Below are 15,870 nucleotides of genomic sequence, written 5' to 3'. Positions count from 1 at the left end.
GCTGAGTCACAGGAAGAGAGGGCAATCACAACAAAAACAGGGCAATAAAAAGTTAGCGATAAGGGTGGCGCACGTGTGCCAGGGCTCGCACAATGACCAACAGCTTTATAACAATGGCACTACAAAGGTAGAAGGGGGTTACGGGCCGACATCACAGAGAAAGAAAGCAAGCTCGGAAAGGGTTTCACCCATTCTTTTTCTTTAACATGGAGGCCCTTTGAGACGTGCATGCAGTCGGGTTACTAATCCTGGTCACTTTTCACAGTACCTCTATTACATTTTCATAGTAGGCCATCCAAGGGAACGTGTCGCTCCAAGAATGTGTTGTTTTTTTTCCCCCCTCAGACAGGAGATGAGTAACAACTGTTTGGGTTTCTCAGTCAGATCCAAGAGACAAAGCACAATTTAGGTGGTAAGCTTTGTAACCATGTGAACTGCTTCCACAACACTGTTTCCCCCGATACCGTTATTCATCTAATATCTCTTTATCATGACATTAGTCCAGCGTCTATAGGCTGCTATCCAGCCTGTATATCACTCGCTTACTATGGAAAGGATTCTAGTGTCTGTGTGCCTATTCAGTGATTGTTCAGGGCATTGCCTCACTTCTCCCTTATATATATATATATATATATAACAATCATATATGAGGATACATCAAATACATCCTACTTAGTTTTCAAACTTTTATTTCTTTATATTTTCCCACAATCTTTTTCTCAAAAACATCCACATAGCAGAATTTCTTCTTGCTGTTACATATAAATCTAACCTAAAATCATTACAAACTTTGTGGTGTGAACCTTTGTGAACACGTCTGGCAAAAATAGGTTTGAAATTTGGTTCAGTCAGAGAAAAGAAGGGATGTTACAACTTGATTGAGCTAGACCTCGTGGAGAAGATAAACATGGACATTTTTCAGAGTGGTGGGCTTTTTTGAGAAACAAAGTTTGTAATGATTTTAGGTTAGATTTATATGTAACAGCAAGAAGAAATTCTGCTATGTGGATGTTTTTGATAAAAAGATTGTGGAAAAATATAAAGAAATAAAGGTTTGAAAACTAAGTAAGAATTATTTGATGTATCCTCATATATGATTGTATAGTTAATTAAAGTGAGGATTAGCAATTAAACAAGTGGTCTAACTTTTTGATTATACTATATATATATAGTAATAATTAACAGAGTGTAATTTGGCAATTGCTGAGCCATTAGAAAAAAAAAAAAGATTCCCCATCATATTATTGAGCATCAGAAAATCATCCTGTCCGCTGTCAGCTTAAAACCACATAAAGCTACAATTGTTGCGCTCCATGAACTGTCTGAGAAAAAAAAATGAGCAAAGTTTAAGTTCTGTATCGGATTTCACAGATGTTGCAAAACACTCACTTGCCACTTTCATGCATGGATTTTGTGCTCCTGGGATCCCTTGATGAAAACCCACAGCCTGCCAGTCGTGCCACACAAATAACTTGGCAAGAAAAATCAAGGACTCTTTTGGCCAAAGCAGAAATAACAGCACTGAATCAGGGCTCAACCACTGTTGAAGGGACTTGTCCAATGGAGAAGCTGCCGGTTTCTGAAAGGCCGGGGCAGTGCCAAAGCTTTGTAGCCAAGAGGATTCTGGGAAAACAACACACCTCAATGCACTTTTCTCTCGCCTTCTGTCCTTCCCCCTGGCAACTGTTTCTACACCGCTTTTACAGGTAGATGTTTCTACGCTTTCATTGCATTTATGTTGTGTAATTTTACATTATTAGTATGCTTTGTGTTTCCCACTTTGAGGCCCTTTGCTTTAATGCAGGCTATCAAATATAATAAAATAAATACAATAAAATAAGAAAGCTAGGGCCACACACACTGATGCTTAAATTTGAATTTATTATTTTTGTAAATGTGAATTTTACAAAGCGTCTTGCAATTAAATGATCACATCTTTTTTTATATGCATTTTGGAGGGGTTTTCTCCCTCCCCCCATGGTATGAAAACAGCAATCGGCACACTCTGAACAGCCGGGATTTTTTTTAGTTAAGGATATCATCTGACAGCCATGGCTACAAAATAACAGTCTGAACTATACATAGTAACAGCACATAAATACCAGTGAAGAAAGAACAGTAATAATAATAATTAAAACAACACCACAAAAAAAAAGCAAATATCTTTTGTGACTGAAATGTAACTCAGTGGTACTGTGAAGTCTCTCTTACAACACAAGGAAAAATAAAAGATTTAACAGTCCTGGTTTATAATACAGTACTACTTCAATATTCTAAGCAGACTCCTTAAAACAACCTTGCACTCTCCAAGTCTCTTATTTCCAAACATTCTGTCCATACGATTAATGTTTTATTTGAATTAAGTGCCATCCAAATGTTCAAGTGAAAAATATTTATACTTGGTTTTGTCTTCTAAAAATAGTATTGCAAGTTTTGGCTTTTTTTTATTACTATTATTTTTCTGACATAAAAATCACAACAATGTGCAAAAAGCGTTAAATGGAAGCGATCGATTGAACAACAGCAGGTTTTTTTTTTGTCTTGAGTGCTTTAGACTACTTTTTTTTTTTTTTGTTTTATCTTCTTGAGCAAACAAGCTTGCTTGCTTGCTCTTTTTTTTTTAATTCATTTTTGGAATCACATCTCTTAGCAAGTCATGAAACAAGCTAAGTGTCTCAATAAACATGGTTTGAGCTTGTTCTGTGGCATAATGGTCAATTTATACAACAGGAAACGTTTTGAAATGGTGTTTGTATTTTGTTTCTGGAAATGCCAATAAAAACCGTTTATACATAAAAAGCCTAAAATGACTTTCAACTCTTGGTGTAGAGTTTACAATTTACTGCCCCGGTGGGGGGTTAATGGGCACACATTGGTTGGTCTCCACTTTCAGCTGATTCTTGGTTCGTAGACTTTCCACTCAACTAATATTTCCATAAAAATAAGCAATCTGAACAAAACTTCGGCAGTATAGCGACTGTTACCCATTTCCAGGGCACTCTACCAAATGTTGTGAGGATTGTTTTTGTTATTTTACAATATCTGTTAAACATGGAACAGTTCCAAAATGGGGATGCAGTTTTAAGATTCTCTCAAGTGTGGGCTTCTTCATTTAACTCTTTTTTTCATTTGCACTTTCAAGAGGTGCATCATGGTATTTTCAGCCACAGAATACTCCAGCAATTGCACATTTCTCAATCTCTGTAAGTTCTTCAGATGGAGACTGAGAAAAAAAATAGTGAGATGCTTAATGTCCACCGAAATACAATGAAGTAAAAACATTTTATAAGGAGAACGTGAAAAAAAAAAAGGTGAAATATTGGCTATGGAGGAGGAAGAGATGGAGAACACTTTAACAGAGAAGAGTGCATTGCCCAGAGAAGTAACACCCAAGGTTTGACACTCAAGCAGCCACTGTGACTACAAGTCTCAGGTTCAACAACCCAGTCAAGTCATTTGATGGTGAATTTGTTACCTTCTAAGTTTTAGTCTCTCCAACTCGACCTCCCCAATGAAGACACAAACCTGGGCAGTTCCTTAGGCATTCTTTGCCTGTTAACTATAGAAATATGGGGAACCAGAAAAGGGCCCAATCAAAAGGGAAGAAATCATAAGTAGTCATTCATGGTGGAGAGAATGAATGAGTATGAAATAGGACTACGAGCATCTGATACCACAAACCAATACCTTCCTGCCTACTTATGCCTCCTATCTAACGGCCTGATTCATCAAGGCATTTTCCCATAGACAAAGAATGGGAGAAAGGCCTTAGAGAATCGGGACCTAACACAGAGCATTTGTGTCAGCCAGTGTCACTAATAGCATTTACATAGGGACTGATATTCAAAGGGAACTAGTTACCTCCTCTCCAGAAATGAAATATTCCAGAGAGAGTGACTAAATCTAGCTGCCTATAGCTTTACTAGGTGGCTAGGTTTTGGCAACTCAACTGTGGGTGGTCCCAAGGTCAGGGGGCAGAATTTAGCTGGCTGAGTACCAATTTTCTTCATTTGCTGGTTAACCTTGGACACCAATATTGCAGGCTTAAATGTAGCCAGCTATGTTTCTATGTTTAAGTCGAATACTCAGCCTGATCTGAAACAAGCCCCATAATGTTAGAGGATTTGCTGTGTATCCGTCTGGTGATATCTATTAGTCCCAAGGTATTAATTTATCCAACATCACCCATTTCTCTGGCAGCAAGTATCAAAAACACTGTGATGCTTCTGTAGTAGTATTTTATATTGATTGTTTTATGCATTATGTTGTTTTATATTGTATTCTTAATTTTTGTGTCATGCCTTCAGCATGTTTGTGATAAGGCATAGATAGACATAGTCAAAAAACATTTAGGCAGTCAAAGTAATTTGTGTTCATACTGTATATACAAATATAAAGACAAAGAATACTAAATGCCAAAACCTATGCAAGTAACACTATTTTTATTTTTTGAAAAAAGTTTTATTTTTATTTTTTAGAAAAATGTGTGATTACATATAAATTTCTACATACAAATAAATATGAAAATACAAACTTATTCTCAACACAACTCTGTTCATGAGTCCATATGACACACATTGAGTGACATAATTATTTTGAAAAGAACAAATACATGTAATGTCCCAAATATTTAAGCAACTAATCATAAGATAGCTTGACTGTGAAAATACCAAATGTTCTAAGAGGCCTTGAAAAAACTCCATTGTGCTGAAACTGCTAAACTTGATAGACAATTGCAATCTTGGTCTCTCCTCGACAAAGGAGCTTTGTTTCACCAATTATTGGCTTCGTAGGGAGGAAGAGATACACACACATGGATGGACCGTTCCAGCGCACTTTCTTCAACATTCAAACATATATGAAAACTTCATAAAACTGGCTTTCCACGTGTATCAAAGCTTAATTTCTCCATTGCTTCAACCAAACCAACTCTTGTTTCTCTGTCAGGAAAATGAAAATGAGGTTCTCACAGCCAAGCCTCCTCATGATTAACTGCATAAATATTTGGGACATTACATTTATTGGTGTTTTTCAAAAGAATTGTGACACTCAATGTGTGGCATATGGACTCATTAACAGACAGAATTAGATTGAGAATAAGTTTGTATTTTTATCTTTATTTGTATGTAGATATTTATAGGTAATCATCCAACATTTTTCTAAAAAATACATTTTTTTTCAAAAAATAATAACATATAGGGTTAATGTCATAGGTTTTAGCATTAGTGTTCTGTTTGTCTTTATACAGTAGATATAACTATTAAACATATTCAGGACCAGATGTATTATGGTTTCTTAGTTTTGTTTCCCATTATGGCTCTGACATTCTCTTTTTCATTGTCCCTTGCTAATCCAAATAGGGTGCAGGATGAAGCCAGTTTTCCTGCCCCTTCCATTTTTTTCTCTTTGCCTGCTCTTTTCATCTTAAAAGTGACTAGTATGAAGTGATGCTTACCATTATTATTATTTACCTAGGATGTTTACCGGGCTGCTCCTGAACACGTTAAGAGTATGATTGTATGAGTGTGTGTGTGTGTGTATCAAACCATTTTGCCAGAAACCTTTAATATATTACTAGAATTCTAGCACTAGACAATACAGCAAAATGAAAGTGGAGACCATGGCGCCTTTTGATAAAGCAGCATAACTAGAACTGCATTACCATGCTTTATGGGTTAATTGGGGATCCAAGTTAGCACAGGAGAGGGTTTCAGGATTAAGTCACTTCCATGAAGTGTGTATGTTTCAAGCTCAAACTCTGTTCAGATTTCAAAAAGTTGTTTCATACACATATACAATACATACACACACATATATATATATATATATATATATATATATATATATATCTGTATGTATGTAAATATTGCTCACAGTCAAAATAGAAGAATAAAAGGTGCAGACACAGGATAAAATACTGGTAAATAGAAATTTGTACTATCAGGACCTAAAAGGAGGTCGGTTCCTATTACTTTCATACAGCAGTCCCAATTCTTTCAAATCTTTAGATTTCTAATAGTGTTGTGAACAGAGGAGGGATAAAGTAGGTTGACCTTAATCTGTTTTCCTGGAAAAATGATCAAAAGGTTCTAAGGCACTCCGGAAAGTCCCTATACAATCCACAGACTGCCTTGCTTCCATTCTACATTCAATATCTTAAGGGACTATGTTTATTTTTGTTTCTTTTCTCAAAGAATACAATCATCATTCATAAACACACCTTTCAAGTACACTCTTGTTAAACCTCCACACACAGAAACATTAGTGCAAAATGCTTGCCTCATCTACCAGATAAGGAAAAGCCCTAAACTCTTCACATTTTTTTTTTAAGTTTTATTTATGATCTTGCCTCTAATCTGGTGAGGGGGGGGGGGAGGGCAAAAACAAATATACAAGTCCTGCTAGGAATAAAAAAATATTTGTTTTTTCACTGTGCAAGTTGACTGTTTCCTTCGACGACATGTGCTAAGCTTTTGTTCCACGCAAGTGCTTGAACCATGTTTTCTCAGGGCCTCCTGCTAGGGCCGTGTTTAGGCAATGTTTTTCTCCACATTTGACTTATTACTCTTTTTTTTTTTTTACTGCTTGGTCCAAGACTGTTTTAGCCAACTGCGCACTGAGTCACGTACTTTCTTTTCAAACAAGATGCAATAATAATAAACTTGAGGCTTGGAACAAAAATTCCTTAGATTTGCTTTAAGCAAACAAAGATGGGAGCAGATTCAAAAACTCTAGAAACGTATGCTTACCTGACACATAGAAGGGAAACAGCCCTGGGGGAAAGCAGGATCTAATAACTCAACCGGGAGGCACATAGTGCAGCAGGGGGGCACTTGGATTGGCACCACATATGCCCTTTCATCTTGTCCTGTTTCCTACGACAGGTAGAGGTGGTTATGCAGGACACTGGGTGCCTGACAAACCCACACTCCCAGATCCAGCAACGTTCCCCCCCCCTCCCCCCAACCACTGTGCCACCGCAGAAAGCACGTAGTCATGAGGGCCTCCACTAATCTTGTTGGATCTCAGACTAGCAGCTTGCCAACTAATGCCAAATTTCGAAAGAGGGTCACTGCAGTTGGCCTGGACCAAACAAACGAGGCTTATATGGGATTCAACCGTTGTACTCCAGGTACAACCCATAAGCTAGAACTGCAGAATTTATAATCCCAAAACGTATGCAGCCGTCACTCAGCTCCCCCAAAGAACGTCATGGCCGGAACTGAGCGTGTGCCACATGCACGCCTGGCCAGCATTTTGGTTTCACAATCTTTGTGTGTTAGATTCAGGGGAAATACAAAGTGAATTAAAAAAAAAAAATAAGCAAACAAAAAAAATATAACAACATAGCGGTTCCATTAAGACAGTAACAACTTCAAGTATTGATCAGAACAGCCTTCTTTCCATTGTCCTGGTAAAACACTAAGCAAAGCCTTTGCTACAAATCCACAGATCAAAAGAATATAATCACTGTTGATCTTCCTAAGTGACCGAGGCTGCACTTTGCATTTGTTTGAGGTAAAAAAAAAAAAAAAAAAATCAAATCAGATTTAAGTAAAAAGAAATCTTTGTATTCTTTTTCAGTTCAGCTAAAAGTGTAAATAAAAGAAACTTCTGTATCGTGCTTGTGAACATTTGTTTTTCAGCCGAACCTGCAGACTTTGTAATCAGCAGCAAGGGCACCTGGTACAGGCCGGTTTGCCACAAAACATGTCACTGTTAACTGTCTCACAGTGCTCAGGGGTTTCCCTCTGGGACACACACTGAAGTATCTTTGCTATAACTCGGGTTCGATGGGAGCTAAAGAATACAGCAAGAGCGGGTCCGTTAAGGTTGCGCTGCCGTCCCCACATAAACCAGAAGTTCTGTGCAGTAACGGTTTCCTGCACATCCTTCCCAACTTCCCGTACAGCCTCCCCCCTCCCTCAAATACCTTCCATAATAAAGGTATAGTAGCTATAACTTTCAAATAGAAGTCTGGGTAACTCTGTCCTTGTTTTCCTTCCCTCTTTCCAATGAAAATAAATGGAATAGTAAAGTTAGATAAAATGCACGGATTGTGTGGTACACAGAATATACTCAAGCACTTAGAAAATTGCACATGGTGTTCAATTTAGGAAAGGTTTGCTGTCACCGTCAGAGTCTGGGAAAGCAGAGGATTTTCTAAATTTGTCAGAAAGTTTAAGAAAAATGCTGGGTTTTTGGGTGCCAGCTGTGGTGGTTCTCAGGTTGGGTGGGTGAGCTTTACCATTTTAACTATTGCCATTAAAAGCCTAGTTATTCTCTAGATTTGGCTTTTTCTTTAATAAAAAAAAAAAAAGTTAAATTCTCACCTGCCATGCTACTCTCCTTACGCCACCTAATCTGAGAGCAGACTTGCTCACTTCCAATACTTTCACCCTGTCCAAAAGGAGAAACTTAAGAATCTAGGCAGGCCCAAACCTTCCAGAGCTACTTCTGACACAAAAGTCACCCCTAGCCTGAGGCCATGATCTGCCAGACCTGCACCCTACCTGGAAGCAGATTACCAACACATTTCCTTACTTCCTCTGAAATGCACTGCCCTACCCACATCGCAGACCCCAGGAGTGGAACACCTGCTGGAGTCTCTCTGTCTCTCGCACACCAGCGGCATCACTGTTTTCCCTTAATAATTTGATCTCCAATGGCCTGCAGACACACAGCACCAGCCAATATTCTACATCCATCAACCATCCACAAATCACATCACCGGGTGCAGAAGTAGGCCAGTAGATGCAGAAGTCACCCCAGCTCCTAAAGACCAAGAAAACCCACAGATGTCACAGACATTCATTTCATCTGACAGCAAAGCTTCTTTGGCAATCAAGTAACTACTTTTTCTAGTAGTTTTTACACTAAAACCATTCTTTCTATTCATATGGTTTTCTGCCCATTAAATAATAAAACTTTGGAACTACACACAGACTGGACAAAGATAATTGTAGAGGGAGCTGTATCCTTTTTACCATCAAGAGATTTCTTCAGAAGGAAACCTAGCTGTTTCCTGCACTTCTGTGCTTTACGACACAAGCAAGTCACTCCTACCACCACTCTGGGGATTTTCAATTCTTTAAAAACAACCTTCCACCCCCCCCCAAAAAAAAACAACAACCCAGAACACTTTCTGCTGAGTGACAGTAAATCTTTCCATTAACGATGAGGGTGAAGGAACAATGAGTTACATCATTTTTGAGCTGAGAAGTGTATGCCGCAGAATGGAAGGGGTATCCTATCTTGTCCAAAAAAAAAAAAAAAAAAAAGGCTACTGTTTTATGGACTAATTTCAGTCATATCAAAAAATGGAGCCCATTAACTTTTTTGTTTGCTTAAGTAGGTCACGGTAGACCTAATCATTTACAGTATAACGAATGCGATTATTTCCTTCATAAATTTTAAATACAAGCAGAATAAAAATCACATTGTTCTCAGGCTATAGTAGCAGTTCAGTAGGTTAAGTGGCTTGATCACATTGTTTCATATTAGTAATTCATGCAAGCAACTTTAGTTTTACAGCTCCCTTATAGGTCTCAAATTTTGTTTCTTTTCTCTCTTTTTTTTCCATCTTTCTATTTTTTTTTTTTTTTTTTATAAAGTCCCTCCATATGTACCATCTTGCCTTCTCACTGGTGTTTCTGGCCTGCTAGTGGAAGCAGGATCTTGCTCAAAAGGTGGAGGAGGACTTTGGGTATCAGATGCTGGGGTATCTCCCGTGCCAGCCACCTCCTGGATGATGGAGCCATCCCTTTCCACATCCTCTTTTTGCTCAAAGGTCTGCTGGCCAGACCGGCTATTTAACTCCACGCTGACCGCATTAGTTCTCAAAGGCACAACAGTTCCGGACTCGTGTCTCCTCTCTGCATAGATTCTCTGCTCAAAGGCCTGACTGGGGATGGACGGGAACTCTGTGTCCAGCGGGATGCTAGCCGCCGTGGAGCCCATCACCGTGCGGTACATCTCCATCCCTTCGGGCAGCATGGACTTGATCTTGGGCAGCCAACGCTTGCGAACTCGCCGAGCGTTGGTGCACATGTCTGCCGCGATGACGTTCATTTCACTCTCCTTAAAGGTCGGGGCAAAATTCTGACAATACACTGCAAAAAAACATGAACGCAATTTAAAGTAATTAACGGCCACATTTCTCCCCAGAAAGATCAAACTTACACAATCTAAGTGCCACTGTTCTACAGGCAGAGGATCAGTATCTGTACGATGAATTGGCTTTTCATGCTAGAATTTGCCATTCTGAAAACATTAACAGATTTGAAATGATATATATATACATAGAATATCTACTTTATCAGTTAGGTTATTTTTTAACCATGGGATAGGGAATGCAAGATAGAATGGAAATCAAAAGATGTATCAAGTAATTTGCTACCGTTCTGTGTTTTGAACAAAACAACCTTGACTAATCTGGATCAAAATTTATTCTACAAAACTGGACATCGACAAGGACAGAGCAAGTAGCAGTAAGGACTGCTCACTCTCTGGAATCTTCAGCTTGATGTAAGAGGACTAAGATCAGGATACACACACATACAATAAAATAAACAGAAATCCCACTGCATAACCAGACTATATACAGAAGACATTTTTCAAAGCCATTTCCCTCGGTAAGTAGTGATTTGCATGCCTGACGTGGCTGTCTGACACAGCCCTCCCTCAATATGACAAAGCGTATGCAAGCTGTCATGCAAGGAGTGTACTTTTAGCTGCATTTAGGGGAGGCATTCCCTGGGAGGGGGGGGGGGGTGGCTCTGGGTGGAATCGTAAAATAATGTACAGAAACTATACTTTCAAGTCTACGGGTGCTATTTTCCAACGAAAATCTCCCTGCATAGATTGAAAAGTCTCCTGGGTACTTTGCGCCCCTGGCAGCTTTCCAAGTAAAAGTCTGCATGGACTTTCTTTTCGAAAACCGGCGCAAAGTGGGAGGCTAAGAGTACCCATGGACACTGTCTCGAAGCAGAGGGTCGGAAAATGACCCCCAAAAGCTTACAGATAGTTGCTGCAGTCCGAGGATGACGCAACCCAGCAAAGACGAAAACATCCTTAAGGTGTGTTGTAAGGATGATTTCCAAGCTGCCTGCACGAGCTGAAATCTGCCGGTGCTTTTTAGCCACAGACCTTAACCAGAATTTTCAAAAAAAACAGATTTATGCGGGTAAATCTGCCTTGAAAATTCACGGACGTGCTCCGAAACCCTGCCCCTCCTGCACGCGCACCCAAAGCTGCGCCTCGAGAGCCTGCTGTGACTTTGGGCACGTAGATTTAGACACTCACTTTTGAAAAATCAAAAGCTTGCTTACAGATCCCAATCCTGCCCCCAACAATCTCAGAACGCATATTTAATATGCACGTAAAAGTTCGCACAAAATAGTCTTCCACACGTACATTTAATCACACACCCCCGCAGGGCTGTTTTCTAAGAGTAACTTATGCAACTAAAATCGGGTTTTATGTACGTAAGTGCCTTTCAAAATTACCCCTGCTATAAAAAGGAAGCATTTTTCAAAAGCTTTTTCTCAAGTAAATGCTACTTTTACACGTGCAACACCTTTGAAAAGGACCTTGTGAGGGAGCCTACAGGAAACTCTCTCAGACTATCTTAAGGGACCGGGCACAGCTGTTTCGCCCGGTCCTCCTTAAGATTCAGACCTACAGGGAAGCCTAGGTGAAAGGAGACCCTTCACCAGAGTATTAAGAACTCAGGGCTTAAAAGGGTGAAGCAGACCCCGGAGAACAGGCAGAGACCCACCGTATGCCAAGACCTGTTACATTTAAGGACTGTTTTGTTACCTGAAGTTAAGGTGAGCTGAACTGATTGTTTTGATTTTGCAAGAAACTGCATCTAAGGAATAGCCAGAATCTGCATCCATAATTCTCCGGTTGTTTCCAAGGTGTGCTATCGCCCAAGTTACCACATATGGTAGCAAAGATGGGACAACAGGCTAAGAGGGCTAGCCCCGCCTATGTAGTCAGGGGTCAAGCAGTGACTATGGGACAGCCAGCAGGTTTCTTTTGTCCCCCCCGCCCCCTTAGATGTACGTAATTTGGAGGCAGCTCGGTAAGCAGGGAAGATGGAGTAGGTAATTCAGGACCTTGCTACAGGGCAGCAGCAATTACAGAGCACCCTGTAAATGCAAACTGATCAGCAGCAAGCATTGCGAGAGCACGTGATGCAGCAGCATATGGTGCTAGCCCAGATAGTACAAGCTCTGCAAACCCCTGTAACCGGTCCACCTTACGAGTAACCGACCCTGATGATTTCCTGAAAAACTCTGAATGCACAGCACAACTGGCAGGCTGGCCAGAGGACAGGTGGGCTACTTATCTGGGGAAAATCTACTAACCGGAAGTAGTGAAGATGCCTTCTAAATTGCCAATCCAGAAGGAAGAGTCACTTGCCAGGAAGTCAAGGCCACCATTCTAGAGAAGCAGGATTCACCCCAGAAGCCTACCAACAGCGATTTCAGCAGAGAGTTCTGTAGGCGAGAAAATCCATGGAAACTATTCCACAGACATAAAAATGTCACTTGGAAATGGCTGTACCCAGAAAGGAAGACCGAAGTGGAAGTAGCCAAAGTGGTTCTGCTAGAACAATTCCTAGACAGCCTAGAAAGGTCTATGCAGCAGTGGGTTTGCCGACACCCAAATTTATGGTGGAAAAGGCGCTGGAAGTAGTGGATGTCTATTATTAGGTCCAGACTCTACCTCAGTCACCATGGTTCCCAGAGAAGCCACTCAACCCATGTAGAGGCCGGCCGAGTCCTAACAGCCAGAGACCTCGACAACCATAGGTCCAGCAGGACTTTACACCTCAACCATAGCCCTCAGCCTGACTGCCATGTTTCAGCGGTGGAGAAAGGGGCTATTTTGCCAAAGACTGTTCTCGTAGAGAAGATGAACCCATGGACATTATTGCTGTGGCCCCACACTTTTGTAATTTCCTGGATGTTCCTAGCCAGAGAGTCTCTAATTTTGTGATTGCGGTTGAGCTAGATGTCATTCCAACCCAAGCATTAGTGGACTCTGGGAATGTGAAAATGCTCATTCGAAGAGTTAGTAAAGTGAATCCAGATTTATTTTTTTATTTTATTTATTGTATTTATATATTGTCATTCTGTGACCAATCACAACCAATCAGATTGACTACGACAGAGTAGTGAGACCCTGGCATGCATCCATGGGGTCCAAATGGCAGTATCCAACAAGCCAGGTACAACTAAAGCCCCTGGTCAGCCAAGACCATATTGAGGTGGGAGTTCTTCCTTGGCTACCCTATCCCATGGTGATAGGATGGGACTACCTGAACTTGAAGAGCCTCTGGAACCAGATCACAATGGGCTTGTCCAACCACAAAAATTAAGAACTGCAGTTTCCAGAACTCTTTCCTTTGTAGGATCCAGATCTGTATCATAAAGACTCTAAGACTCCTAAGTTCCAGAGGCAATGCCGACAGGACAAATTCAGTTATACTGCTAATTTAGAGACAGCCGAGGAGAGAAGGTCAGAGTTAGGGGAAGAACAACCCACCCAGAATGTCTTACCTGGCCCCCCCTAAGTGGGAAATGGGGGTGACACAGGGAGCTTCAAGTGGACCCAGGAGGAGGAGTTCTTTGAGTGGGCCCAGGAGCATAAACAGAATGTGGATGGGAAGCTAGTCCCTGAGGTGCAAGTTACAGACCCTGTTTCTTATTTTGTGATGAAAGGGGACCTTCTTTACAGAGTCACAAAGGGAAGTAGTGAGGGGGAATTGATAGAATAACTCCTAGCTCCCAAACCATATCACCAGAAGGTCATGCAACTAGCCCATAGCCACTTTCGGGGGGGGGGGGGGGTGTCACCTGGGAGAGGAAAAGATCCAAAAGAAAATATTGGCACAATTCTATTAGCCGGGCCTACATATACAGGTCCAGTTGTATTGTCAGTCCTGCCCTACCTGCTAACTCAAAGCCTGCTGCATATGGATGGCACCTCTCATCCCCATGCCCATAATCAAAACACCTTTTGAAAGGATGGACATAGATATTGTGGGGCCACTAGAGAGATCTACTCAAGGAAATAAGTACATCCTCGTCTTTCTGGACTATGCCACAAGATATCCGGAGGCAGTGCCACTATGGATTATGAAGACCCCAATGGTGGCAACTGTCCTTATGGAGGTTTTTCAAGACTTGGGCTACCCAAGAAGATCCTGACAGATCAGGGAACCCTGTTTGTATCCAAGGTAACGAAACAGCACTGCACCTTGCTCAAGATAAAAGCACTACGAACCCCAGTGTATCATCTGCAGACAAATGGCCTCATTGAACACTTCAATCAGATGCTCAAACAAATGTTGAGGATATTTGTGGATGAAGATGGCAAGAATTGTACATATTGCTATCCTATGTGCTGTTCGCAATCTGTGAAGTGCCACAGAGGTCGATGGAGTCTTCCCTTTTTGGGTTGCTGTATGGCAGGAGACCAAGAGGACACCTAGACATAGCTCATGAGACTTGGGAAGACAAAAGGAACCCCCAGGCAGAACCTCATTGACTACGTTCTTCGAGAGCATGATTGCCTAAAAAAGGCTGGGAAGACTGCCCGCCTGAGTCTAGAGAAGACTCAAGCTACTCAAGCCCGAGTCTACAATCATCCTACAATCCAGCATATTCCAGCCAGGGGACCGCATCCTTGCTTTCCAAAAAATGGGAGAAGGACAAGCTGTTAGCCCATTGGCAAGGACCCTAATGAAGTTTTGGAGAAAACAAGGCCCGTGGATTACAAAATAGCCCAACCAGATAAATGAAAGAAAACTCAAATCTACCATGTAAACCTCCTGAAGAAGTGGGTTACACAGGAGTGTGGAGTGGTACAAAGGGAAGAGTTTGGTCCAGAAGCTGGACCTGAAGTGGATCGAGCCCAGGTTCCTTTCGGAGAGCAGTGGTCCACTGCACAGACAGCTGACTTTAAGCAGCTGCTTTAGCAAAACAAGGAGATCTTTTTGAACCTGCTTGGTCATACCTACCTGGTGCAGCATGACATCATTAAGCCTCCTGGAACTGTGGTATGGCAACAACCCTATCAGATTCCTGAGGCCAGGTGCCATGTAACAGAGAAGAGAAGTGAAGGAGATGCTCTGGCTTGGGGTTACAGAAGAGTCTAACAATGACTGGTCCTCACCCATTGTGTTGGTGCCAAAGCCAGATGTCAACATAAGGTTCTGCATTGACTTTAAAAGGTTTTAAAACTTGATATGTACCTGATGGCACAAGTGGATGAACTGACTGAGCATCTGCGATCAGCCCAGTTCATCTCTACCCTGGACCTTAAAAAAGGCTACTGGCAGGTACCTCACACCAGCGGCGAAGGAGAAGACAGCGTTCTTCACACCAGGGAGACTTTCTCAGTTTATCGTTGTCCCTTTTGGACTCCATGGCACCCCTACAATATTTCAACTCTTGGTTGACCACCTGCTCCACCCACATCAAGACTACGCAGCTGCCTACTTGGATGACATTGTGGTGTACAGCCCAGATTGGAAGACACAACTAAGCTGAATACAGGGTATGCTAACCAGTTTGAGGAAAGCAGAAATGCTTGCTGGGAGGGCAAGAAGTCCAATATCTTGGCTATACCCTGAGAAAGGGCAAGGTCCTACCACAGACTTGGAAGATCGATATGATCAGTGGGTGCCAGTCCTGCAAACAAAAGCAAAAATGAGAGCATTCCTGGGTATTATGGGGTACTACAGAAGGTTTATCCCCAATTACTCAGAGAAGGTAGAACCTCTCACAAGGCTGTTGAAGAAAATACCAGAGAAGGTCCAGTGGACAGCTGAAGCAGAGAAGGCCTTCTGGGTTC

The 15,870-nt window shown here is 41.4% G+C and overlaps 1 protein-coding gene across 7 annotated transcripts in view; it reads right to left on the bottom strand.

Annotated features, from left to right (window-relative positions):
- Positions 1-1,861: 1,861 nt before the first annotated feature.
- NACC2 (NACC family member 2) overlaps positions 1,862-15,870 on the bottom strand; it is a 157,444-nt gene continuing 143,435 nt past the window's right edge. For 6 of the 7 annotated variants that reach the window (XM_029612168.1, XM_029612167.1, XM_029612163.1 and 3 more), the window contains one exon: positions 1,862-10,112. In XM_029612168.1, coding sequence (XP_029468028.1) covers positions 9,607-10,112 — 506 coding nt within the window. In that variant the 3' untranslated portion in view covers positions 1,862-9,606. The remainder of the gene's footprint in view (positions 10,113-15,870) is intronic. The other variant, XM_029612169.1, reaches the window with a different exon arrangement.

The sequence above is a fragment of the Rhinatrema bivittatum genome, chromosome 8 (genome assembly GCF_901001135.1).
Source record: "Rhinatrema bivittatum chromosome 8, aRhiBiv1.1, whole genome shotgun sequence".
NCBI classification, from domain to species: domain Eukaryota; kingdom Metazoa; phylum Chordata; class Amphibia; order Gymnophiona; family Rhinatrematidae; genus Rhinatrema; species Rhinatrema bivittatum.
Note: the sequence above shows the minus strand (reverse complement) of the source record. Positions and strands in the feature narration are given on the sequence as shown.